Source organism: Lithobates pipiens, unplaced genomic scaffold (assembly GCF_037356315.1).
Source record: "Lithobates pipiens isolate NorthernLeopardFrog02 unplaced genomic scaffold, aLitPip1_a1.2 Scaffold_18, whole genome shotgun sequence".
Classification (NCBI taxonomy): Eukaryota; Metazoa; Chordata; class Amphibia; order Anura; family Ranidae; genus Lithobates; species Lithobates pipiens.
The window spans coordinates 448,691,982-448,719,696 of record NW_027507758.1 but is presented as its reverse complement, the minus strand read 5'-3'; the positions used below and the strand labels follow the sequence as shown (position 1 = coordinate 448,719,696).

Sequence of the window (27,715 nt, the reverse complement as noted above, 5' to 3'; positions counted from 1 at the left end):
TTCATTTAAACAACAATACAAGTAAAATAAAATTATATGTGCATTTAACAAATTTTAGGCATGTTTTTACCTCTTATTTACCTGTCATTTATCTATAAATACCAGAAGAGGAAAGGGTGGGCTGTGCTAGGGAATTGATAGGTTCTGGAGGGTCAATTTCCAGAACAAGTCCAGAGCAAGTTCAGAGGCACATTGCAAGTCAATAAAAAATTATTTATGGAAAGGACAAATACTGTAAGTAAGCATATACTTCCATATACAATACTTTGATTTATCCGTAAATTGTTTTACGTTGTTGACAGGGTTTCTTTAAATTCTTGTGATGCGTGAAATACATGGATAGCCATGGCTGATCTCCTTTTGAAAATGCTGCCTGTTTTCTGGATTCACAATTTTCTGAGTTGGAAACGCGCAGCAAGAGAAGACAGAATTCTATATACTTTTCCAATTGAGTAACAGACCCCAAAAGCATGATATTTGAACAGTTGGCATTTTTAGAAAGAGATCAGCAAGAACAAAAGCCTAAGCATTTCTTTTATTACAGGCTTTCTTTAGATATGTGTTTTTATGGATTAAAACACTCCTTTAACGTTTGGATGGAGGTTATCCAGGAGAAAGCTTGCTGAATTCCTGTGTTTTAAGATATGCTTTAGAGAAAAAAGAGTTCATGCAAAGTTCATTCACTCTTAGTACATGCCATCATCACAATAATAATGCACCTGCATGCTATGTGATCTAGTGCTGCCAGAAATGGAAATTGTGTATTTCAACTTTCTTAAGAAAATCCTATAGCGTCTTTTTTATACAAGTATAATGTATTATTTACAGCACTAAAATACAATATATTGTTTGTTTTCGTTTTTCTTTTCCTTTAGGCAAATATGAAATGTTACACGTGAATAATTCATTATTACCACTTGCGGTCAACAGGTGGCCCTATAATATAGGAAGGGTCTCTCTGATGTCTTAGCAACTGACATAAACACAGTCAACCAGAGAACATATAGGTGGTGCTGGGCTGTACCCCGTTAAGCTTCTAAAAAGTGTACCTCTCTTACCAGGCCATTGTTTTGGGACAACTTTCCACATATGTTTGTGTCTGAGCCCTTTGACAATTTTTTTCTGTTGTCAAAGGGCTCTGTTTGTGCTTTTTTAATACAATTTTGAATCAGTCGATGCACCAGGGTTTTACCCATACTGTACAATGTATTTGGCCCCTTCATCCCTCCTTGTCCTAACTGCCATCCCTTTTGTCCAACATTATTACTCGAATGATCTTTATTCAAAAATATCTCTTTCTGTTGTCTTGTGTAATAGTTTATTGCGTAAGTATGTATTCCTAAAACCTTTATATTCCATTCTAGATGAATGCTCTTATCAGTTTTTTGTTGTCTGTGTCTCATTGGAGAGTTTTCACTTCCTGTCCTAAAAAGTAGAGGGAATTCCCCTTTTAGACAATTGTCACTGGAACCAATGTCACCATTCCCCTTTAAGCCCTTGTACACATGGTCGGACATTCCGACAACAAAATCCATCTGATGGATTTTGTCCCAAACTGGTGTTGCATACACACAGTCGGACAAAGTTGTCAGAAAGTCCGATCGCTCGTAACGTGACGACGTAATTTAGTTACGACGGGACTACGTTCAGGCTAGTAGCCAATAGATTTGGTCTAGGAATTTGATCTGAGCATGCGTGGCACTTTGTCCGATCGGAATTCTCTACAAACGATCGGACAAAGTCCGATCGGATCATGTTGTCGGAAAATTTTATAGCCCAGCTCTAAAACTTTGTCAGTCGGATATTCCAACGGAAACAGTCCGATGGAGCCCCACACACGGTCGGATTATCCGACAACACGGTCTGATTGGACATTTTCCGTCTAAATGTCCGACCGTGTGTACAAGGGCTTAGACAGTTGTCATTAGAACAAATGTCACCCCTTTATCCCTTATGCTGGTGAAAACTGTAAAAATTTGATTTACCATAATTTTCTGTCTGTATGGTAATGATCCTCAGGACAAATGAAGATGGTGCATCTTCCCAGTAAGGACACAGACAGCTATGAAAGCTTGACTGGGTTCTAGCCCTATCTTCCATACTTTGCATTACATTTACCATTACCAATTGACACTGGCAGAAACATTTAAAAAAGTCCTTGTGAAAATGATCTTCCATTTGTAAACTACTAATCTCCTGATCTCTCATATAATACGAATTAACAAAGGCAGGCCTAGGTGGCAACCATGGATCCCTACATTGATACAGTGGACAGGGACAGGACAAGAGAGGAAGTGTGTTATGTGCAGGATTACCAGGTGAAAATCAAAGAAAGGAAGCCTGAAAAAAAAGAAAGCTACATCTAAGGACGGCTAAGTTGCAATATTTTAAATTGTTGTTTTTAGGTTTAGATACACTTTAAATGAAGAACCCAGATAGTGAGGGTAAGCTTACCATGCCCTATCTGTTACTCCCTGGGCTATCAGCAGAATTCCAGCATGACTTGTGACTCTCGGCTGCCTATACCAACTAGCAGCCATGAGCTTGCTATGTAGAGTTGCATGGCATGTGCTGTTGAATTTTACCATGAACACTGCTGTCTGCAAACCAAATTGCAGTGTTGCTAAACCCACAACAGTAAAATCTGTCTGTATATGCAGAATAGCATAAGACACAGTCAAAGTAGTAAGGCTGCAGTTTGGTCTCTATTGCTGGAGAGAACATTTCCTTGTTGAACTGAGCTTTTCAGGTCACATGATATTGACATTACATAGGCAGAATAAAGACACCAGTCCATCCAGTTCAACCTAAGTGAGTGTGGGTGCATGTCTACAATTGTCCCTGTCCCTGCACATTGCGTCTCATGAAGAGGCTCCTCCATTATATATTATTTATTTTGTAGGTACCCATATAGCACTGTCAATTTATGCAATGCACCACACACACATTGGTCTCCACACCCAAGGGCCAATTTTGGACAGAAGCCAATTGACCTACCAGAATGTCTTTGGAGTGTGGGAGGAAACCGGAGTACCCAGAGGAAACCCACACAGGCGCAGGTAGTGTCGTGGTTGGGATTCAAACCAGTGACCCTTTTTACTGCTAGGTGAGAGTGCTAACCACTACACCACTGTGTGGGATGTCACATCTTGATTCATGGATGATCCATTTCCCATAACAGCATGAGGACACAGGCTGTAGTGGGAATCTCCTCCTACATGAACACTTGGCACTCAGGCAGACCCTGCAGTTTATCATGTGACCATGGTATACAGATCAGCAAAAAGGTATATAGTGGCAGTATTTTAATGTAAAGAGAAGACTTATAAGCTGGGGGGGGGTTAAGCTCTTTTCATATTACTGGGTTTAGTAACACTTTAAGTCAGACCAGTACCGAATGGGTTTTGGGAAAAGCAATTGCACTTAATCAGCACATGAGAATAAGAACTCTTTGGACCTTATGTAGCAGTGTGTTCCTTTTAAGAACTCAAGTTAGCTTTCAAGAGCTATCACTTGCCTGATGCTGTTTGATGGCTGATAAGTAACTCCATTAGGAATATGATTGATCTGGCCCTTCATTTAAATATACCTGATACAATTCACTGAATTGCAACATGACGTCTAAACTGGCTACAGATTTCCAAAATGTTTTTTTATTTTATTTAATATTGCCATACCTGGAGGCATTTTACAAATGTTATTTATTTTTTAATAAGTACGTCCTTTTGTTTTGCCTTTGTCCAGGGATGCCCAACCTTTTGAAGAGCGAAGGCCACTTAAGCAACTTAGTAACCAGTTGCAGGCCACAATGAGCAGATGACAGTTCTGCATCCACTCTGGTGTATGCAAAGCCGGACACAGACACAGCCCACTCTACTCTATGGGCCCTCTCATCTGATTAAATGGAAGGGGACGGATCCACTTTCCATTTTTTTAGCAGATCAGATTGGAAGGAGGCAGGTATAAATGGACACAAATCTTTTTACATCTGCCGCTCCATAGAGGTGAATGGAGGATCTGATTAGGTCAGACAGATCACGTTAAAGGGGCCTAAGGCTACTTTTACACTGATGGTCTGCGGTCTACCCGCACCTGGGGCTTTCCTGCAGGTTAGCTGTACTTTGCCATAGAATTCTATCATATCCTGCAGGTGTGGTGCACCAAACCCACAGGTAAAACCACAAGTCTATTGCTCAGTGCAGGTAAGCCACAGGTACACTGCGCTACACCTGCGCATCAGTTTAAAAGCAGCCCAGTAACCACTGCAGAACAGATATCTCCATATATACACTGTGATTTTAGTAATGAACTTGCTGTCCCAGACAGAGTGCATTTGGTATCACTCCACCTATGACAGGAGCTGGTGCTCTACAGGAAGCATTGGCTTATGCGGCTCTGCGCAGCTGCTTGCTTCCTCTACCGCTGGCTTCATTCACAACACTGATGCTCTGGCATGGTGAGTAGATAACCTACAATCTGGGCTTGCCAACCCGCTATCCCAGAGCAGGAGGTCGCGGGCCACATCAAAGGGCTCCACGGCCCACACGTGGTTGGGCACTCCTGCCTTTGTCCAATATGTTCAGTTTTAGGTGCCCCAGTTAACAACCGGCCCATAGCCAAATGACAGCTACAGGGCGGTTGCTTAACTCTGGGAGCCCGTCATATGACATCCTCCCAGAGTTCCGCTCTCGCTTGCCCCCTGGGGCGTGCACTTGAGAGCATCCATGACCGCCCGGTCCACAGGACTCGGTGCATTACGGTAAACGGCCGCTCATCACGGCTGTTTACCACGTGATCGCTCCATCAAATGACGGAGCTATCACTTGTAAATATGTTATGACGCCGGTTCCTCCCTCCCCTCTCTGTACCAATCGGTACAGTGAGAGGGGAGAAATCGGTGTTAGTAGTGCTGTGGGCTGGATCTGCAGTGCCCACAGCACTGCTCACCGACAATTAACCCGCCAATACTCTGCAATGCCCTGCCAATACTCTGCAATGCCCTGCCAATACTCTGAAATGCCCTGACAATACTCTGCCATACTCTGCCATACTCTGCAATACTCTGCAATACTCTGCCATACTCTGCCATACTTTGCAATACCCAGCAATACTCTGCAATACCCTGCCAATACTCTGCCATAAATTGCCATACCCAGCAATACTCGGTGATACCCTGCAATACCCAGCCATAGTCGGTAATACCTAGCCATACCTGGTGATACTCTGCAATACCCAGCCTATACTCGGCCATGCTCAGCCATACTCGTGATACCCTGCAATACTCGGTGAAACCCAGCCATGCTCGGCCATGCTCAGCCATGCTTGGCTGTACTCAGCCTCTGTATGTGGCCAGGCTGTAGAAGTCTCACACACGTGTTATCGCCGTACCCCGGAGGAGTAGGAGAATGTATTTTGGGGTGTCATTTTTGGTATGTACATGTTATGTGTTAGAAATATTGTATAAATGGACAACTTTGTGTTAAAAAAACAAAAATGCATTTTAACCACTTCCCACCCACCGGCCGTCATATGATGTCCTTGTCTTTGTGCGGGGATATCTGAATGATGCCTGTAGCTACAGGCATCATTCAGATATCAGCTTTTCACCCGGCGATTCTCTACACCATAAAAATGATCATTGAGGCTGTTCCGCTGCTTAATCGTTCTTACAGAAGGCGAGAGGGGACGTCTGCCGCCCTCTGGTGCTTCTACCGACTCGCCAATATGATCAAAGCCAGAATCATTATCTTTTTTTTTTTTTTATTCAAGGCTTCCCAGCCTAAAGGTGAGATGTGGGATCTTATTGACCCCATATCTCACTGTAAAGAGGACCTGTAAAGAGGACCTGTCATGCCATATTCCTATTACAAGGGATGTTTACATTCCTTTTTAATAGGAATAAAAGTGATCAAAAATGTATTTCTGGGGAAAAAAGTGTCAAACTAAAATAAATAAAGTAAAATGAACAATAAAAAAATAAAATTAAATTTAAAGCACCCCTGTCCCCATGTGCTCGCATGCAGAAGCAAACGCATACCTAAGTCCCGCCCAAATATGAAATAAAAAGTTGCAATGACATCCATTGTATTCTCTAGGGTCTTTGCTAACCAACATATATAATGTTAACGTGTAGGAGAGAAATGTCAGAATTGGCCTGGGTGCTCCAGAGCGCTTGATGGCGCTACCTGCATGTTTGGCCTCTGTATGTGGCCACGCTGTGTAAAAGTCTCACACATGTGGTATCGCCGTACTCGGGAGTAATGGCAGAATGTGTTTTGGGGTGTAATTTGTGGTATGCATATGCTGTGTGTGAGAAATAAACTGATAATATGACAATTTTGTGAAAAACAAAAAAAATCTTGATTTTGCAAAGAATTGTGGGGAAAAAAATGCCAAATTCAAAAAACTCATTATGCCTCTTACTAAATACCTTGGAATGTCTTCTTTCCAAAAAAGGGGTCATTTGGGGGGTATCTGTACTTTTCTGGCATGTTGGGGTCTCAAGAAATGAAATAGGCCATCAGTACTTCAGGTGTGATCAATTTTCAGATATTGGCACCATAGCTTGTGGACTCTATAACTTTCACAAAGACCAAATAATATCCACCAATTTGTACTTATTTTTACCAAAGATATGTAGTAGTATACATTTTGGCCAAAATTTATTTAGAAAAATTACTAATCTGCTAAATTTTATAACAGAAACAAAGAAAAATATTTTTTTTTACAGAATTTTCGGTCTTTTTTTCTTTTATAGCACAAAAAATTTAAAAAACAGCAGTGATTAATACCACCAAAAGAAAGCTCTATTTTGTGAAAAAAAAAAGGACAAAAATGTTATGTGGGTACAGTGTAGCATGACTGAGTAATTGTCATTCAAAATGTGAGAGCACCGAAAGCTGAAAATTGGTCTGGTTTAAGTGCCCAGTGGTCAAGTGGTTAATCAGTATGATTTCTGAACATGACTTATTTGCTTATGCAATACGCCTGTATTTTTTTTTTTTCAGTCTGTAATGTCACAGTATTGAGTGAGTCATTCTGCTTTACTAGAATCTTTAGCAGTGATGTAATATGGAAAGTATTGTGCTCACTGGGGAATAAACCATGGCCAATAATGTGTATGTCTAGTACATTCCTCTTAACTGCTATTGTCTAGGTAATGTTAACTCTTATCCTATTACTAGGTCGTCGCCATAAAACCCCAAGCCAAGTGGATGGCATTTCCTAAGTCTGGAAATAGATTAGCTGTAACTGATTTTATGAGAGTTGCCTATAGTTTTGCAGGTTCAAATTCCAATGTATTACAGCTGTAGGTGGTATAGCAACAAGGCCGGCCCGGAACACCTAGTAATGACCTTGCAATGACCTAGAACAGATGACAGTGTCTGCATGATGCACTGTGATCCAGTCCCTGGAGTAAATTTCTAAGTGTGGATTGCTGTAATTGGAATATTACTACATGTCATGTAGGATTCCTTAACCACTTGCAGACCGAACCATTTTGCTGGTCAAAGACCAGACCACTTTTTGCGATTCGGCACTGCGTCGCTTTAACTGACAATTGCGCGGTCGTGCGACGTGGCTCCCAAACAAAATTGACGTCGTTTTTTTCCCACAAATAGAGCTTTCTTTTGGTGGTATTTGATCACCCCTGCCGTTTTTAATTTTTTGCGCTATAAACAAAAATAGAGCGACAATTTTGAAAAAAACGCATTATTTTTTACTTTTTGTTATAATAAATATCCCCCAAAAATATATAAAAAAAACATTTTTTTCCCTCAGTTTAGGCCGATACGTATTCTTCTACATATTTTTGGTAAAAAAAATCGCAATAAGCGATTATTGATTGGTTTGCGCAAAAGTTATAGCGTTTACAAGATAGGGATAGTTTTTATAGCATTTTTATTAATAATTTATTTTTTACTAGTAATGGCGGCGATCAGCAATTTTTATTGTGACTGCGACATTGTGGGGGACCCATCGGACATTTTTGACACATTTTTTGGGACCATTGTCATTTATACAGTAATCACTGCTATATAAATGCAGTGATTCCTGTGTAAATGACACTGGCAGTGAAAGGGTTAACAGGTGGGTGGCAGTGTAGGGGTTAAGTGTTCCTCGGGGTGTGTTACTAACTGTGGGGGGGTTGGGCTTTCATTTCGTGAACACTGATCTCTGCTCCAATCACATGGAGCAGAGATCAGCGTCACTAGTTGCTAGGTAGAATGGAGAAATGTTGTTTACACAGCATTTCCTCCATTCGGCCGCTCCGTGAGACGAACGCGGGGATGCCCGCGGCGATCGAGTCCGCGGGTCCCGCGACCGGACTCACGGGGGTCCCGACCAGCGCGGGAGCGCGCTGCCGGCGGCGCGCTCCCGATGGCAGGGCGGCATTGAATATTGGACGTACCTGTACGCCAATATGCCTGCCCGTGCCATTCTGTCGACGTACATCGTCGTGCGCTGGTCGGGAAGTGGTAAAAGCAGTAAACTTGGGCTTTTAAAAAAAAAAAATCCTCTGCAAGGCAATGGATAATGTGCTAGTACACATACAAGCACATTATGAAATACCTTAGAACAAAGCCCTTCAGTGGAGAGCTGTCTCCGCTGACAGGGCTTCCATCTTCACCTGGTCTTCCTTCTGGGTTGGCGGGCTCCAGCTGTATGAATGGCCAGGCTGCGATGATGTCACTCATCTGTGGCGGCCTGAGTATGGAGCTCTGAAAATATGGCATGGGTATGCCATCCCTTCAGAGCGCATGCTCTGGTGACATCACCAGCTGCATCCCATGTGAATATCTCCTAAACAGTGTTTAGGAGATATTGACTGTACCTACATGTAGGTCTTATTATAGGCTTACCTGTAGAGGTAAAAGTTCAAAAGTGGACTTTGCTACCACATTAAGCTCAATTCACAAAACTCTGCACTTCATATTTGCCATGTTACTGCAGTTTTAAAATCTCATTGGAGCTCAAAGTAAATAACAGAAAACATAGTATTGACAACCAATCATTGTATAAATGTATAATGCAGCATACACACGACCGGACTTTTCAACGGACTAGGTCTGATAGTCTTCCCGACCGACTTTCAGAGGAGGTCCGACGGACTTTCACACACACGACCGGACTAAGTCCATTCGAAAGTCTGTTCATTTTGAACGTGATGACGTAAACAAGACTAAACAAGGAAGTTCAATAGCCAGTAGCCAATAGCCATCCTTGTGTCGTATTTGGTCCATCGGACTAGCACACAAACTAATGGTTTTCCCGATTTTTAGTCCGTCGGATAGATTTGAAAAATGTTTTATTTCTAGGTCCGTCGGACTTTTGGGAAAAAAAAGTCTGCTGGAGCCCAAACATGATCGAATTGTCTGATGGATTCCAGTCCGCCGGACCAAGTCTGCCGAAACGTCCGATCGTGTGTACGCGGCATAAGACTTTGTATATGTTTTTTCTTTATTTGTTTTATTGAGAATTAAAACAGTTTCTTTTTTTTTTTCTTTTTTAGTCAGGTTGATTTTATATATTGCATTTGAATTGTTTGCATGGTCATATAGACCCAGCGGGGGGAGATTTCAACACCTTTTCAAATACTTCCTAGGTTTTCCTTTTCTGCTTTGTTAAAAAAAGGTATTTTGTATACAGGATGCAGTATCTCAAGCTGAAATTTAAACACAATTGTATATATTAAATTAAGCAGGACTGAAGCTAAGCTGAACTGTCACCATCTTACTCAACTTCTCTGATGGAAGAGGCCTCCAGTGTTGTCTACATCTCAGCCAGTAAAAATCTAGTCCCGGGCTGCCCTGAACAGTTACTGTATTGCAGTAGCTACATACTAAGAAAGTGAAAAAAATAAATAAAATAGCTAGTTCAATAAATGTTCTTCCACCATTGGTCTGAGTATGCCCCTAGGCAATGGCAAATCACTGGCTTAGGAAGGAAGGCAGAATCACCAGACAGCTGGCCTAGGCGGGCAAGCAGTATACATCTTGCCCTGGATATCATCACGCATAGATATGTAGTTTTCTAGCATTCGTTCCCTTTCCTCTATGAAAAATAGCCTCTCAAAGCTCCTGTTTATCCAATAGCCAAGGGTTTTAATCTTAACCTCCCTGGCGGTATGATTATTTCAGGTTTTAGGTGCTGAAAGCGGTACAGTTATTTTGCATGGAAATTTGGCGTTTTATATTGTAGGCCTGCAATTCTTAGGAATAACTATCTTAAATCTGTTCAAACCAGAGTCTAGTAGACATCCCGGGTATGATAAGGTTTATAATATAATAAATGACTATAAATAATAACAAATAATCAAAATTATTCAATAATGTAATCAAATCCAAAAACACTGAAATTTGCTCATTTGCAGAATTGTCGCTGTCATTAGATTTAGTATTTGATGACGAATCTCCCCACAAATCGCTATCGCTCAATTCTGCGAGTGATTCTAATTTATTATCGCTGTTTTCTAGCTGGTCTAAAATCACTTTTGACATAAAAGGCCACTTTTTGGTTGCTATGGACAATCTCCAAATTCTAGGCAGAAAAAACTGTATTTACAATATAAAAGTGCATGCAGGGCACTGGACAGACCACTAGGGACAAAGGGGATGTGTATTTTTTTTTTATACAGTATTGTAATCTGTAAGATTACAGTACTGAATGTGTACTGTGTATTTTTACTTTTTAGAATTTGGCGCCGATCTCCACTCCCGTGCGTCGTAACGTTGCAGGGAATGGAGATCAGCGGCACTCGGTCACTGTGTGAATTGAGCGGAGGACAGCTCACTCGCACAGTGTGGAGGAGATCGCTGGATCCAGGGGACAAGGTAAGTAAGTCTCCCTGTATCCAGTGATGCGATCCCGAGTCTGGCTCGGGGTTACCGCTCATGGTACTAAAATCCCAGCCAGACTCGGGATCACCGCTAGCGAGGTTAATTAACCTCTGGAAGGTTTTACCCCCTTCATGACCAGGACATGTTTTGCTATTCAGCACTGTGTTAACTGGCAATTGCTTGGTCATTCAACACTGTTCCTAAATTAAATTTATATAATTTTCCTTCATAAATTTAGGGCAAATGTATTCTGCCGCATGTCTTTGGTAAAAAAAAATCCCAATAAATGTATAATTGTTTTGTGTGGAAGCTATAGCATCTACAAACTATGGTATATACTGTATACTGGTATTTACACCGCTATAGATGCTATACTAGTAATGCCGGTGATCAGCGATTTATGGTGTGACTGTGATAGTGTGGAAGACAATCTGACACTGGCTGGGAGGGACACTAACTGACACTGACATCACTAGTGACACTAATACAGTGATCAGTGATAATACTGTACTAATGACACTAATGGGTGACAGGGGTGATCAGAAGGGCAATTATGGGTTTAAATGTGTGCCTAACGAGTGTATTTGTGCTGCTTTCACATACATGATCTGGCTGTCTTTTCACCCTGAACTCAGAGTTGATTTCAGGGAGAAGAAACAACCAGATCGCTGTTCTGTGTTTGGTGTGTTTTGTGTTTAAAAACACAGAACTGTGCTGTGATTGGCCACAGCCGATCTGCAGGTATACAGCCAAAATGATTGGCTGCAACCTGCTGACAAACTCGTGCTGTGTGCAGTCTCAGCGCAGGGGGCACACACGCACGTGCTCGAGAACCAGAACTTTCACTTCAATGTACAGGTAGATCGTAGTGCCTGGCTGTGCCATCCGCTAGCAGTAAATGTACAGTTGGTGGGTGGCAAGCAGTTAAGTACAGAGCCATTTTAATATTACTATTGTTCTTTATCATTACATTTTGATTTATTTATCATATAATGTACGATCTATTGTTTTCTTGATTAACTGGGAATTGTTTATAATTTAACTTTTTTTTTTTTTTTATCTAGGTGTAAAACCAACAATTGCACTTTGCCAACAAAAATGCAGAAGGACTGGATCCCCGGACAGCAATTACTGTTCAAGTAATTTTGGTATGGTGATATAAATTAGATGATTTTTACTCCTTAATCAGTGACTTGAATTAGTGAGGGGATGTGCTTGAATGTTGAGAAATGGCAAAAAAAATATAGCTAAAGTTTGGCATCAGTACTCAGGCTGCCCCGCCTGTGTCTTGCATTAGTGTCTGTGACTCAAAGGATTCCTTGAGACATTTAAGAGAGAAAAGCATAAACATCTGTCCCAGGCAAACGGTGTAAACACAAATGGCCAGACAGAAGGTAAACTGTTACTATATAAAGGTCTTTATTCAGAATGTTGTATTGCTGGAACACTGTATATATTTTCAGCTGACAAGGACAGGTTTGTCATGCTGAAAACCAAATCTATACTCTTTTATAATTTAGTTTCACTGTGACACATGTTAAAAATTAATTCATGAGCATTATTTAAATATTAATGTAAACTAATCTTGGCACACAGTGAATCAATAAAACAACTCAAATATACCCATACGTCCTACCATATAGAATATATATAAAGGTATATTAGAGCTGTATTACTGTTGTACAAGATGTGTTTCTTTCTTTTTTTACAACAGTTCAGCTTTAGTATCCTTTGAAGTCCTCCTGAGGAAGCAGGGTTAGCCTTTGAAACGTGTAGAGGTACAAAAGAGCTATACAAGGGCTACCTACCTATTTTGGGAGAACTTATGCCATGTGTTATGGCTAACCTTGTTTGAGCATCCCTTTTTACTATATTGGACCCCAATCAGGGGAAATTTTCCTTTTTAATGATGTATACATATTTTATTGCATCACTATATGTAAAAAATAGGGCTGTTACTGATTAAAATTTTCCTGTTCGATTAATCGTTTTTTGTTTTTTTTAAAATCAATTAATCGACTAATTTTGATTAGATATAATGCACATACAGATCCAACTACTTTTAGTAGACTAGTTTTAGTATACACTATATATAATCACCCAACACTAGTTTGTTTCTACAATCCATGACTTAACTTCACAGTTCACACAAATACATTTTAAATTTAGACAGTAGCACTGACGTAAGTAATTTTTTTTCCACAGTAGCGTGACAATCCCTTCACCTCTGGTCTAACTAATCACTCTCACGTTATGGCATGGGCCCCTGTGCAAACAGGTGGTCATGCAAGCGGGTATCACAAGGGTTAACACGGACCATAAACTTCTCTCACGTCTCCTTAGATCTCAGCAAGGACGCCAGGTCATGGGTAGAGAGAAAAGATCTAAGTGCTCACCGTTTAAGTATAAGAATTCATTTTTGTGTGCAAACACAAACTACTCACATAAAGATGATAAAAACACAGCATGTAAAGGCGTCAATCATGTTAGTTCCGTAGGGCAGCAGCGGGTGACGTCATGTGTAGCTCCTCCCCCGTATGCCTTACGTTCAATCAGAACTTCAACGTCACCGGACTCCTCCCCCCCCCCTTCGTTAGCAGATGGAGGCACTTGGGGAAGGGGGGAGGAGTCCAATGACGTCGATGTCCGTGATGTCACCGGATCTCCGACTGAACTCTTTTGATCAATCAAAAATATTAATTGATTAATCGAGGAATTAATCTTTAATTTCCACAGCCCTAGTAAAAAAAAAGTTTGTAAATAAGTATTGATAAGTCCATAGTGTCTTATTTATTTCTTAATACATATATTCAGGATGTGGTGCTTGATATACTTACTGTTGCAGTTACTATATATCAATAAAACACATTATTTAGCAAATAATTTTGAGAGCCAAAAATGGCACATTTATTATTAGGTGCAGGGAACAGTTTTAAAGGAGAAAAAAACAAGCATACATATTTACCACAAGGCTGCATCATCAGCTCTAATGTGTGAGAACTGAGCGATCACATGACTGCTGATCACGAAGTTCTTAGTCTTCTCAGAGCGGAGAGTGTTGACTGTCAGTCACCACTCTTTCCTCTGTACCTCCAGCGCTTACTGGAGTGCCAGGCTGGGAAGGTACAACTGGCATCAGCTCTCAGACATGCGCTGAGAGCCAGTGCCAGTGCCAGTTGTCAATCTGGCATCTGGGTGGCTCCCAATAACATTGTCAGGATCCTTCCAGACCCCAAGGGGGCTCTGTGATGTCAGCTGACAGTAGGCTTTAGCAAAAGTAAGTGCGTGCCTGTGACCTACAAGAGAAGCATGACCAAAATAGCTTTGGCCTTCTGTTTTAAAAGATAAGTTCACCTTTTAACAAAAAAATATAAATGCACATTTTTTTGCAGGTAATAAAAGGTAAATTTATGATTTTCTGTTTCTGGAACCTCTAAAGCATTGCACCAGCGATCAGTAGATTGCTGGTGCCATGCAGGTCCCCTGCAGACCTGTCAGTGTATCTGTGTGCCCGTACATCATATACTGACAGGAAGACTCAATGAACTACCACAACACTCCACGACGCAGTGATAGTTCTTTAAAAACTACAAGCCAGCAGCTGCAAAGGATGTCGGGACTTGTAGTTTTCCATTCACAGAGGTCTGTGAATGAGTGCCACGGCTGGCGGGACTCCATTAGGTGACTATTCCATCAGTCCCACTGCAGGCCAAGGTAAAATGCCTTGTCTCCGGTGTGCCTAATTCACAACACTGAGTGGTGGGTGGTGTTTGGGCAGTGTGCTCTGAAAAATAGTACTTGGTGCAGTACTTTTTCCAGCGCATTGCGGTGTGAGGCAGTCCACCGCCTTTCACCGCATGGGCAGCAATTGAATTGAATGAAATGAAAAAAGTGAACAGTGAAATGCGTTGAGAGTGGCACATCTGCACTGCTGTAATCCTGCCAAATCGCACAGCACATCAGCCACTGCATTGTAGCTCAGCGGCTGGCGTGAATTAGCCCTGAAATTGTAGAGCGGTTTTGTTGTGCTGGTTTAATAGTAATTTTGTATTGAGAGAGAGAGAGAGAGAGAGAGAGAGATTTAATTCTGTCATTCCTAATGAGAGGGCCACTAATATAATAATAATAACGTATAACTCCATGTTTCAGGAATATGTTATATTGTCAAGCAACAAAAAAATGTATACATTTTGCATTAGGCAAGTATTGCTTCCAGTGTTCCTTAATACTTGTCCAAGGTTGGGGACTTGTCATAGACGTTGGTGACTTGTCATAGATGTTCAATTTTATCTCATCACTGTAGGAAACATGTAGACAAGGCTCACTGATAGCTCTTATTTTACATTAACATTGCACTTATTAAGATTCCCTAGAATCATATTTCTCTATAGGTCCCTTAGAGGAACAAACACAATTTGCACATTGACTGCTGGGTACCATGAGGATTTTGAGAGCCAACACCAGCATAAAGGAGCTAAATGTGTGATAAATGAAACGATATATAGTTTATCATGTTACATCCCTGTCTCCCAATCTAATTTGACAGCGATGGGATGGTGAAATGTAAGATGTACAATATATGTAATCATTTCATTTGGTGGTTAAAAAAGTCCCAATAGTCTTGGATCCATCGATAGCACAATTTTATCAAGACCCTAATGCCGCGTACACACGACTGGACTTTCCAATGGACTTGGTCCAGCGGACTGGAATCCGTCGGACAATTCGATTATGTGTGGGCTCCAGCGGACTTTTTCTTCCCAAAAGTCCAGCAGACCTAGAAATAAAACTTGCTTCAAATCTTTCCGACGGACTCGAGTCCGGTCTAAAAATCCGGTCGTCTGTGTGCTAGTCCGATGGACTAAAACCGATGCTAGGGCAGCTATTGGCTACTGGCTATGAACTTCCTAATTCTACGTCATCAGGTTTGAATCCGTCTGACTTTTGGAGTGATCGTGTGTGGCCAAGTCCGTTCGTTTGAAAGTTCGGTGGACCTCAGCTGCAAAGTCCGTCGGATTGTCCGCCGGACCAAGTCCGTCAAAGTCCGGTCATGTGTACGCGGCATAAGATTGAGATGCTCACTGCAGGTCTTGTTTGAGGTCAGGTCTTTCCCCAAAATTTCACCCAACCAATGATCAAGGGGCTGACAATAAAAGCCAGTTCACAAAAAAATTAACTGGACTCCAGATAAACCGCTAAATACACAGAAATGAAATACTGTATATAGGAGATGTTGTACTTGGTGGATGTGTATTTCTGTCCATAAAGTCCTAAGATCTACATAGCTAGCCACAGTGAACAGTCCTGCCTAAAAGTTCTGTCTGACCTATCAGAATGGCTGGCCTGGGCAATACATGCCTGCCTATGTAACTATGTAATGTGCAAGGAAAAATCAATTTATCATGTATGCAGTTCAATTGGCCATACACAATCATGTCAGGACAACATTATGACTAGGGCTCCATTTTAGACAACTCAATCTTTAACAGATGTGGCCTTACACAAATTTAAATAAAGCAGAACTTCACTCTCTCAATCAACATTGACTTTTTGAATCCTTATGCTGCTAGCATTAGTAAATAGATAGCAAAGTATATCATATTTACTTGTTTTAGTTATATATATATATTCAATTCCTTTCTGGTTTCCAGGCCTAAGTAAATTATGTCATACATCCCAGAAATCTTAAGGGGAGGAGGGGTTTTCTCAAATAAGCACACCCTTATGCCTGCATGCCTACGTTAAGTGCAGATGGATTCCAGGAAGTAAATGCTACATGAATCATCTGCCCTTACTCACAGCCAAAAATGCTAGGGGGTGTTTTTCAAAGTGATTTCTCGAAAAAATAAACCACGAAGACAGGAAAGGATGGGCGAGTTTGCTTTAAATAATAAAAATGAAGGAAATGGCATCTGGTTTGTGGTGCTCAAATGCAGTGTAGTTACGCTTTAATCTTTACAGTTCTTTTACACTGCTACTCAGCATCCAGATTTTTTACAAGTAAACTGAATGATATCCATGTACTCAAGCAAATTTGGATTTTTCATTCCTGAATGTTATCTATGAAAGTACTAACAAGCTGAGTATGTATGCTGAATGCCAAGTGAGGGCTAAAGTCACTTTCCTCTGCTGATAATGTAAATAACATTGGGGCCTACAATATCCCACTCCTGCTTCCTTGCATTATAAAAAGAATTAAGAGTGCTTCTCATGTAATGGCTGCAAAGACTCGTGCTTGGTATTAATGTCATTTTTTTTTTTTGTTCTTCAGTGATCACTGGCATGGTTATAACAACAGTAAGCAAAGGAGGAAGTGTACACGCAACACTGTCCATTATCAATGTTTACAAAGCGGGGACCCTGGCCATCCAGCAGGCCGGCAAATCAATGAGTGCCAAGATCATAGTGGTGTGCAAACAGTGTCCGCTGGTCAGAAGAGGTCAGTTACAAAGTGCAATGTTAAACTTTGATTTATAAAAATAAACATAACCCAACAGGGCAGAAATAAAGCTGAATTCCAGATACAGTTTTTTATGTATAGTTGGTCCAGCTTGGGCCAATGTAAGTACCGTGTTTCCTGAAAAATAAGGGCTACAATTTAAGCCCAAGTTTCCCCCAAAATAAGCCCTAGTTTAAAGTGGTTGTAAAATCCTATAATCCAATAAGTATTATATGATGTACAATGTATGTGTTTCTGTAATATAATTGTGCCAAATACCTTGGTCAAAGTGGCGCTCTGCCGATCTCCCGCTGCTCTCCCCCTCTTCCCCCAGCTGTTAGCTGGTAAAATATAATATCTTTAACCACTTGCAGACCAGCCACCGCAGTTTTACTGTGGCAGAATGGCATGGCTGTGCAAAACTATGTTATGTAACATCACTTTTCCCTGTGGCCACTAGGGGCACGCACGCGGGCTCCCGCGATCGCTCGTGACACACCGGTCCTCTGAGGGGAGAAGAGACTGATTGTGTGTTCATACAAAGTATGAACAGCGATCTGTCATCTCCCCTAGACAGTCCCCTCCCCCCATCAGTTGGAACACAGGTAACCCCTTGATCGCCCCCTAGTGTTAACCCCTTCCCTGCCAGTGAAATTTTGACAGTAATCATTGCATTTTTATAGCACTGATCGCTCTGTAAATGCCAATGGTCCCAAAAATGTGTCAAAGGGTATCTGATGTGTCCGTCATAATGTCACAGTCCCGATAAAAATCACAGATTGCCACTATTACTAGTTAAAAAAAATAATAAAAATGCTATACCTTCTGTTAAAAAAAAAAGCTATAAATCTATCCCCTATTTTGTAGATGCTATAACTTTTGCGCAAACCAATCAGTATACACTTATTATGATTTTTATTAACAAAAATATGTAGAAGAATACATATTGGCCTAAACTGAGGAAAAAAAATGGTTTAAAAAAAAAAAATGGGGATATTTATTATAGCAAAAGTACAAAATATTGTGTTTTTTTTTTTTTTTTTTTTTTAAATTTAAACACTTTTTTGTTTTATGATTTATTACATTTTTTTGATTTTGAGTTTAATACCGCTTTAAATATGCAGGCTTTTAACTCAGATAGATCCATTCTGCAGACTTTATACATTTCCAGATGGGGGTACAGCATTTAAAAAAAAAGAATCTGCATGGGATTGGGAATTAATTGGGAACATGAGCATTCTTGAAGATTTGATAGTGAATGTCTAATTTTGTTCTCCTCTTTCCTCCACAGGCTTGAATTATATTATCATGGGCCAAGTAGATGAAGAAGGCAGAGCAAAGGTCTTTCCCAACAGCTTTGTAATGAGCTTCAAGACGAAGAACCAAAAAATGCTGAACACACTGGAAAATAAGAGATGTTAGACATCATTTCTGTTTGTAACAAATTTGACTGTGTTTCCCCTGTTTCAAGAGGGAAATTAAATGTACCCACAGTTCAATCCATCAAGAACACTGACTTGTGCTGGGCCTACGGCACAGTGACAGCTGCAATGTGCAGTCATCTCCTGCAATTGTACGTATTAGCACCTCCACTAGGGGGTGCTGTCAAATAAGCTTCTCCCATCGAGATTCCAGTGATATAAACTGAACTGTTCTAGGTTCTGACTACTTTTGAATTTGTTTTATTTATACATTTCTGAAAACTTTGAGAAATATATTTTTAGTAATAATATGGTCTTGTAACATATGAAAAATTTTAAGTGCAATATTTATACTTTTTTCTTCTTTTGACTGAGATTTTTTTTTTTTCCAGTGAAATGTCTTTTTAAATGCTGGTTTTGTGTGTGACCTATGCTTAATAAAACCTATTCACAAATGTTCTTTTATGGTTATGAAAATATACACTAATAATAACAATGCAGTTATTAACAACTGAGATAAAGTAGAAAACTTCAATCTAGGAAACTCTGTACTCTGGCAATGTGGGAAAGATCACTTAATTTAAACTGAACTTGCATTTTGCTATTAGTTATACGTTATATGTTTATCCTAATTCACCTTCCGTTCAATCCCCAACCATTCTATACCCAGTGAAATACCCAGTACTTCCAGGTACCAGAAAGCACTACGCTCTCTACCCTTTTTCCTACACTACTGGGGGCATGAGTGTACATTACATAGGCTTAGTTGCTGTCATATTGGGGGGGAGTCCTTCCCACTGGCTATATACTGGTAGAATTTTGTAATAATTTTTTTATTTTAATAACCTTTGTTCAATGTTGTAATCATTAATGGGTTCAAATCGATGGTTGTTTTTCAACCATAGTTATGAGAAAATTCAATAAAGCAGGATTTCTAATGCCGTGTACACACGACCGGACTTTTCGACAGCAAAGGTCAGATGGAACGAATCTGTCAGACAATTCGATCGTGTGTGGGCTCCATCGGACCTTTGCTGTCCAAATAATCTGACGGACTTTAGAAATAGAACATGTTTCTATTGAGAAATCCATTCGGGTGTATGCTAGTCCGACAGACAAAAACCGACGCTAGGGCAGCCATTGGCTACTGTCTATGAAGTTTCTTATTCTAGTCTGGTCGTACGTCATCATGTTCAAATCCCACTTTGGTGTGATCGTGTGTGGCCAAGTCCGTTCATTTGGAAAGTCCGTCGGAACACCGCTGAAAGTCCGTCAGAAAGACCATCGAACCTAGTCCGTCAAAGTCTGGTCGTGTGTACACGGTATAACAGTATATGCCTAATGTTCAGGAAAATTCATTCATTCCAAAATTTAATGTTAAAAACAAAGGAACTTTTGAAGTACTTTCAACTGACAGCCGTGAAGTCATCAAATGTACTAAGAATTTTCTCACAAATGTTCATTCACATCATATTTTCGTATGAATGTTCTTAGAAACATTTGTTTGGAAATCTACTAGTGTATGGCCAGCTTAAAGGAGAAGCACAGCCAAAGCTTATTTGGAGGCAATGGCATGCAATGCCAAGCTGCTGCTAACAAAGCAAACAGAATATTGGCCTGCATTAAAAAGGGTATTAACTCCAGGGATAAAGAGATAATTCTCCCACTCTACAAGACTCTGGTCCGGCCTCACCTGGAGTATGTAGTCCAGTTCTGGGCACCAGATGTGCTGGAAATGGAGAGAGTACAGAGAAGGGCAGTAAAGCTAATAAAGGGTCTGGAGGATATTAGTTATGAAGAAAGGTTATGAGCTCTGAATTTATTCTCTCTGGAGAAGAGACGCTTGAGAGGGGATATTACAAATACCATACCGGTGGTGACACCAAAATAGGGATAAAACGTTTTCACAAAAGGACATTTAATAAGACACATGGCCACTCAATAAAATTTGAAGAAAAGATGTTTAACCATAAACTATGTAACTATGTAATCCTAAGGTTTTTAAATATACACCAGCTATGTCCTTCCCAAGCTAAATGTTTAACTTGCATCCATATTCATTTTTGTTCCTTTAACACTATATAGTATTTAAAAAATATATATATATAATTGGTACTTACTGCATATTTTCATTGTGTAACAACATGCAGCATGTACCTGGTATATATTTTATTGTAAATAAAAGAAACAGCCAGCTTCACAAAGACCTGCTCAGGTTGCACAGTAAAATTGCCTATTATCTGGTCTTAAGCCCCCAAAATCAGGTGCAGTAGAAACTGACATTAGGCCCATGTGTATAGTTACTTGCCCGACAGAAACCAATCTCTCCAACAGCCAACCAGCATCCAATCAGTACTCTCAGCCAATGGCTGCAAGCACTGGCAGATGCGTTCTGCGGGGGGTGGGGGATCCTACTGTCAGAACCCAGTAGCTCAGCGGAGAGATCACTGTAATAACATCACATAATTAATACAGATATCTTCTCCTGAGCTCCCCAGTTTTTTTTGTTTTGTTTTTTCATTCAGCCCGTTGGATTGAACTAAAAAAAAAAAAAAAAAAAAAAAAGTACTGTGTGTACCAGGCTTTAGATCTTATCATATATTCTAAATGGCAAATATACCATGAATACCTAAAGCCAAGATCCAAGGTGTTCCAATTTCTGTTTGTACACCTGAGTGATGGGCTGAAAAGAACCAAGGCTGTCCACTGATGGTAACATGTACAGTATCTACACATCAAGTGGTTACCTGCTGTTAGGAACCAGTTTCCGACCCTGGATGCAGAAAGATTTTGTCCAAGGGCAAAAATGTATCCCTACCTGCAGGTAACCACTGGATGTGCAGCAACATGATTACAGCAGCAGACAACCTTGGCAGGTAACCTTGCCGCGCCATGGTCATGTAGGATGTATGAATGAGACCCAAGACTTTAGCTAACCTTACTGTGCAACCTGAACAGGTGCAAGGCGCAATATATTCTGGTAGGCAGTAAAACAGTGTCTTAAGAAATTTTATTAAATGTTTTAAGAGATTAAAAAAAAAAAAATAGTGCACTGCCTACCACAGGTGCACCTGGTCAATAAGGTTGGCTTATATTCAGTCTTGCCCTGTAGAAAACCCAGATTTTCAACTTGTACCTACAGGTATGCCTATAATAAGGCTTACTTGTAGGTAAAGAGAATATCTGCTAAACATGTGATGTTTAGGAGATATTCACATGGGAAGCAGCAGGTGATGTCACCCATGCATGTGCTCTGAAGGGATGGCATACCGTTTTGGCCATTTGGCAGTCTGTTCTGCACTTATTTGATCTGTTTTTAGCTGACAGCTGGGTAAAGGCTGCTACATCACTCAGCAGGTCCAGGCTGGGGAAAGACCCCAAAATTTAAGTTGGGATTCACCCAGATCCCTGGACCGGCAGTTGGCTCAGCCTCTCAGCGAGCCGCTAAGATTCTGAGCCAGCTGCCCCTTCCACAGCCCAGCACTCCAGTGTGCATGAGGGATGTTCTCCCTCCTAAGAACTCCCCCCCCCCCCCTCCTCAAGCAAAGATACCCACTGCAAAATATCTCCCTCCCTCAAATATTCTCCCAAAAAATTAAACCCCCTGTCTCTAAACTGACCTCCAAAGCAAAAATATCTCCCTCAGTCAACACCCTCTCCCCTGCAAAGATTCATAATTATGAAGAAATGTTCCTTTCGTTCAACCAAACTCCCTCCCAGAAGCAAATCCCTGCCATTAACCATCCCTGTAAACTTCTCTACGAAAAATCCCCCCTTCTCCAAAAGCAAACCCATGTATCTTTCCTTAACCCCCCCTCCAAAAGAAACTCCCCCAGGCAGGAATTCACACCCCCCCCCCCTTTCCCCAAACAGAAAGTTTATGCCTCTCCACTTGCCAGACCTCAGATTCAGTGCTTCAGAGAGGCAGAAAAACTTCTGCAGACCCAGTCTCCCTTCTGCTCTGTCATATGTACCTCAAGGAGGAGTCTAGGAGTTCCCTCGATCATGCACTGTCAGTTGCAGGTATCTGAGACCTGTTTGGAGGTATTGTAAGCATCGGGACCTCGCAGGAATTTCATGGCTTTCGGGGGACTCCTTATTAAACTGATGGGGATTTGGCACAATATAAGGGGGATTGGCTACTGCACTCCAAAACTCCTTGATTGCTTCTACTGTGCTGTTGCTGTTGCTGAAGCTGAGCAGCGCAGCAGCAGGGACACTGGCTGGGCATTTTGCCAGGATGCTCTGGGGGGGTTTGAACATTTCTGACCCCCCTTATCTACTCTCCTGAACTAACCTGATCCATATTGAACAGAAAGGTCTCTTACCTCCTCTTCTGATGGTCCCCTTGCTGGAGCTGACTTTTAAGGAGGCTCCCTTGCGTGCCTGCTCCTGAGCCAGGTTAGTGTGGGCCATAAAACAGCAAAGGCATATGGCGCACAATAGAGATGTTATATACAAGATGATATGTCCCTTAAAAATTCACTTATATATATAACCATGTGTTCGTTAACCCATATGTGGATGTAGAGGGGGATAGTCCATTAGGAATGGAAGACTAATGCCTTGTACACACGGTCGGACATTATGACAACAAAATTCGTCAGATTTTTTCCAACGGATTTTGTCCTAAACTGGTGTTGCATACACACGGTCGGAAAAAGTTGTCAGAAAATATGATCGTTCGGAACGTGATGACGTTCGTTCGTTATGATGGGACTACGTTGAGGCTAGTAGCTAATAGCTTTGGTCTCGTAATTTGATCTGAGCATGCGTGGAACTTTGTCCGATCGGAATAATCTACAAACGATCAGAAAAAGTCTGATCGGATTTTTTTGTCTGAAAATCTGAGAGCTTGCTCTCAAAAATTTTCCGTCAGAATTTTAGATGAAAGAAGTCCGATAGAGCCCACACACGATCGGATTTTCCGACAACATAATCCGATCGGACCGTTTCCATCGGAATTTACGACCGTGTGTACAGGGCATAAGTCAGACCAGACCATAGAGAGTTTGTAAAAGTCCCCTCAGTAGACTGCACTTCAATAGGCAGTTCCACCAGAGACAGGAATGATCCCTACAAAACTACAAACATGGGGGGGAAGCTAAGTGCAGCATAAAAGGATAGACTCTGACTTTGATCTATTTGACTTTGATCACATTGCAGACTGTGGCATGTGAGTTTGCAGTTGCCTTTATTAACCCCTTTGCGCCAGCACCTCCCATCTCTTTAAGGGATAGGCTGTCATGGCAGTCACATGATCGGAAAGCTTCCAATCAGCTTCCAGGTGTGTCTTCAAATTGGTACGCAAATATGTGGCCTCATGGCGCCAAGGCCCACCTGTTGAGAGGCTGCATATTTGTGTAACTGTCGGTGCCTAGGGGTTAATAAAGGTGTCCTTTTATGCTGCACTTAGCTGGTGCCCTCCTGTTTGTGTCTGGGCCATACACAGTGCCAGTAAGCCATGTCCCCACTTCCTCTTCAGAGGAGTTTGACTGACAGCAGTAGGAGCCTATAGCTTTGCTGTCCTCAGTTTCTCCTGTGAAAGCAGGAAGTGGAGGGAGCAGAGCTGGAGACAGCACTGGAGCAGTGACATGGAGCCCGGTATCTGAACCTGAAGCTTTGTCCTGTAATTGCAGCCTTATTTAAAAGCTGTTCACAATGCCTCTTGTCACATTATCCTATGCTGCATGACTCCACTGTATATAAGCTAAATCCACTCAGAATTATAATTTAGCTACTAAGTGAAAGTCAACATGAGGGCTCACCTGACCTAACACTGAGAGCTGTCTTCAGCTCTGCACCACCAACAATGAAATATCTGTTATTCATTTAAAATATTGAGAAATTAGATCTGGGCCCTGCCCCAATAACCCAGCACTGGTTTTGTGGGGGGAGATTTACTAGAACTGGATCACACATAATCTGGTGCAGCTGTGCATAGTAACCAATCAGTTTCCTGGTTTTATTTTCAAAGCTTAATTGAACAAACTAGTTAGAAGATGATTGGTTACTATGCAGAGCTTTACCAGATTATTTGTGCATGGTTTTAGTAAATCAACCCCAGTATTGCACAGCCACCCATTCAACAAATTGCTCTAATGTAGTTTGCTCCCAAGAAAATATGATCATCACTGGGCCACTTATGGAGAACTGATAAAACTTAAAGTTGCTGTAAAAGCCCCTGTTGATTTACTTTAGATTCTTGGATTTTTCACAATTTAATAGCAGTTTTTTTTTTTTTTAGGGATAAGCATGAATTTTAATTACCCTAAAACATAGTTCTGATCAAGGAACTCTTAGACCACTGACAAGCCTGCTGATAAGTCAGTACAAGTGGTACTGTTGTACTGGGCCCAGGCCTCATCAGCTAAACAGGGAGGCCCAGGGCAGCTGTATTGTTTTCTGCCTAAATTGATAATTCGATTATTTATGTATTTATTAGTCCACACCCCCACCCCTACTTGCTTACTAGGGCTTAATTTACATTTCCTGGGGCTTCATCAATTCAATGATGGAAGCAGAGGAGGGACTTTTTTTTTGGGGAGTAAGGATAAAGTCACATTGCTGTTCTGCTGCACCTAGGGAAGTGGAGGGGTTAAGATTTGTAAAAGCAGCCCTAACCACTGATATGCCATTCTTGACAACATTTCTTTAGTATATTCTGCATCTTTAGTTTAATCACTTTTAGATCCTGATAGCAGAGGTTCCTGGGTCTGATCTACCTTCAATGTCTCTGGGTCACACTTAAATCCAGATAGACAAGCTGTGGCACTGGGTTTCCAGCGATGTCTGTTAGAAATACTTACTAGTAACTCCTGAAATCCTAAGAGACTTAAAATATGTATTAGTAACCTAGCTCAATCCCTCCAGATACATTGGCCAGTCCAATAAATATTCATAACTCCAAAAAATATTTATCCTAGCTTAAACTTCTGGACCACACCAACATAAGCTGGCTAAAGTAATGATAATAAAGTTGAAGGATTTTAATACAACATCCATAAAAATCCAGACAGCTCGGCAAACTACAGCCTGGGGTATGATCCCAACATTGATAAACAGAGAACACTGAGCTGTCATATGTCCATGAAGTTTTCAGGCATCCATCTTGGAATTCCTAATGGTCATAAGTTACACACAACTGGACATTGTGATTACTCTTAAAACAGTCTCAGACATAAATCCTAGATATGATACATATATAGTTGCCATTCCATCTGCAGCATCTGCTGGAGTAGCAAAGAAAACTACAAAAATTGATTAGGCACCTGTTGAAGAGAATCAATAAGAATGTTGATTTAAATGTCAGTCTTATGGATCATAGCTGCTGGGAATAAACGCCTGGTAAAGAGAACTCAAACAAAGCTGCATGAAATTGTTCCAAATAGCACTTGGATCCAGATGATGTGGTCTTTAAATACATAGGATGTGAAGGATACATAACCTGATGACACATCAACTTCTATAAAAAAACATAAGTTTATTCCAATATGTACGAGTTAAAAAGCTTCACCTAGGACAAGTGTCAGATGTATAAGAACAACCACAGTGGCTGAACCTGCTTACTGTTATCCAACAGAGGAGGTCCAAGATGTGTCTGGTTAGTAAACCTCAGTACTGGTTTCCAGGGCGATGGATCTAGAACCTTCACGGTCCCACAGCCTGTCTTACATCCTCCTGGTTACATTCTTCGGCACTGTGTTTGCCAAGACAGCACCTCCTTTCCCGTTGGGTGGCTCCGTGTTCTAGATCCATCGACCTGGAAACCAGAACTGAGGCTCATCAACCAGACACATCTTGGACCTCCTCTGTTGGATAACAGTAAGCAGCCAATGTGGTTGTTCTTTTACATCTGACACTTGTTCCGGGTGAAGCTTTGTAACTTGTACATATTGGAATAAACGTATGTTTTTTTATAGAAGTTGATGTGTGATTAGGTTATGTATCCATCACATCCTATCTATTTAACTACTTGCCGCCCGCGCTATAGCCAAAAGACGCTGCAGCATGGGCCTTAATTGTCGAGAGGGCGTCCATGGATGTCCTTTTGAACAAGCGCAGTCTGCACGACCTTGCGGGTCACTCTGTGATCACAGAGTCTATGAGACTCGGCTGATCAAAGATCCAAGTAAGGGGTCGATCCTGGCCCCTTATGATGCGATCAGCTGTCAGCCAATGACGGCTGATCACGTCATGTAAACAGAAGCTCGGTAATCTGTATTTTTTTGTTCCTCATGCTGTTAGTGTGAGGGGAAAAAAAGCTGATCACTGCCTTCTGTCAGAGGCACATCGATCCCTCACTCAGAAAGACGCAGCTATGCCCACCAGTGTCACCTGCCAATGCCCACTGTGCCACCTGCCAGTGCCACCTATCAGTACACACCAGTGCCCACAGTGCCACCTGCCAGTGCCCACAGTGCCACCCATCAATGCCCACCAGTGCTGCCAATCAATGCCCATCATTGTCTAATCAGTGCCACAGATGAATGCTGCCTATCAGTGTCATCTATCAGTGCCCTATAGTGCCACCCATCAGTGTCATTCAGTGCCAATCATCAGTGCCACCCATCATAGTTACATAGTTAGTCAGGTTGAAAAAAGACACAAGTCCATCTAGTTCCACCACAAAAAATAAAAATAAAATAGTAATAATATCATACAATCCCATATACCCAATTCTATACCCACAGTTGATCCAGAGGAAGGCAAAAAACCCCAGCAGACCATGATCCAATTTGCTAAAGCAGGGGAAAAAAATTCCTTCCTGATCCCCCGAGAGGCAATCGGATTTTCCCTCATCAGTGCCACTTCTCAGTGCCACCAATCAGGGCCACCTCATCAGTGCTTGTCAGTGCCATCTATCAGTGCCCATCAGTGCCGCATTATCAGTGCCCATCAGTGCAGCCTCATCAGCGCACAACAGTGAAGGAGAAAAATTACCTGTTTTCAAAATTTTATAACAAACTATGAAACTGTTTTTTTCAAAATTTCGGTTCCTTTTTGTTTTATTT

The 27,715-nt window shown here is 41.3% G+C and overlaps 1 protein-coding gene across 1 annotated transcript in view; it reads left to right on the top strand.

Annotated features, from left to right (window-relative positions):
- PCOLCE2 (procollagen C-endopeptidase enhancer 2) overlaps positions 1 to 19,160 on the top strand; it is a 91,400-nt gene extending 72,240 nt beyond the window's left edge. Inside the window, exons 7-9 of the mRNA XM_077488224.1 lie at positions 11,906 to 11,989; positions 17,113 to 17,280; positions 18,572 to 19,160. Coding sequence (XP_077344350.1) covers positions 11,906 to 11,989; positions 17,113 to 17,280; positions 18,572 to 18,702 — 383 coding nt within the window. The 3' untranslated portion in view covers positions 18,703 to 19,160. The remainder of the gene's footprint in view (positions 1 to 11,905; positions 11,990 to 17,112; positions 17,281 to 18,571) is intronic.
- The last annotated feature ends 8,555 nt before the right edge of the window (positions 19,161 to 27,715 follow it).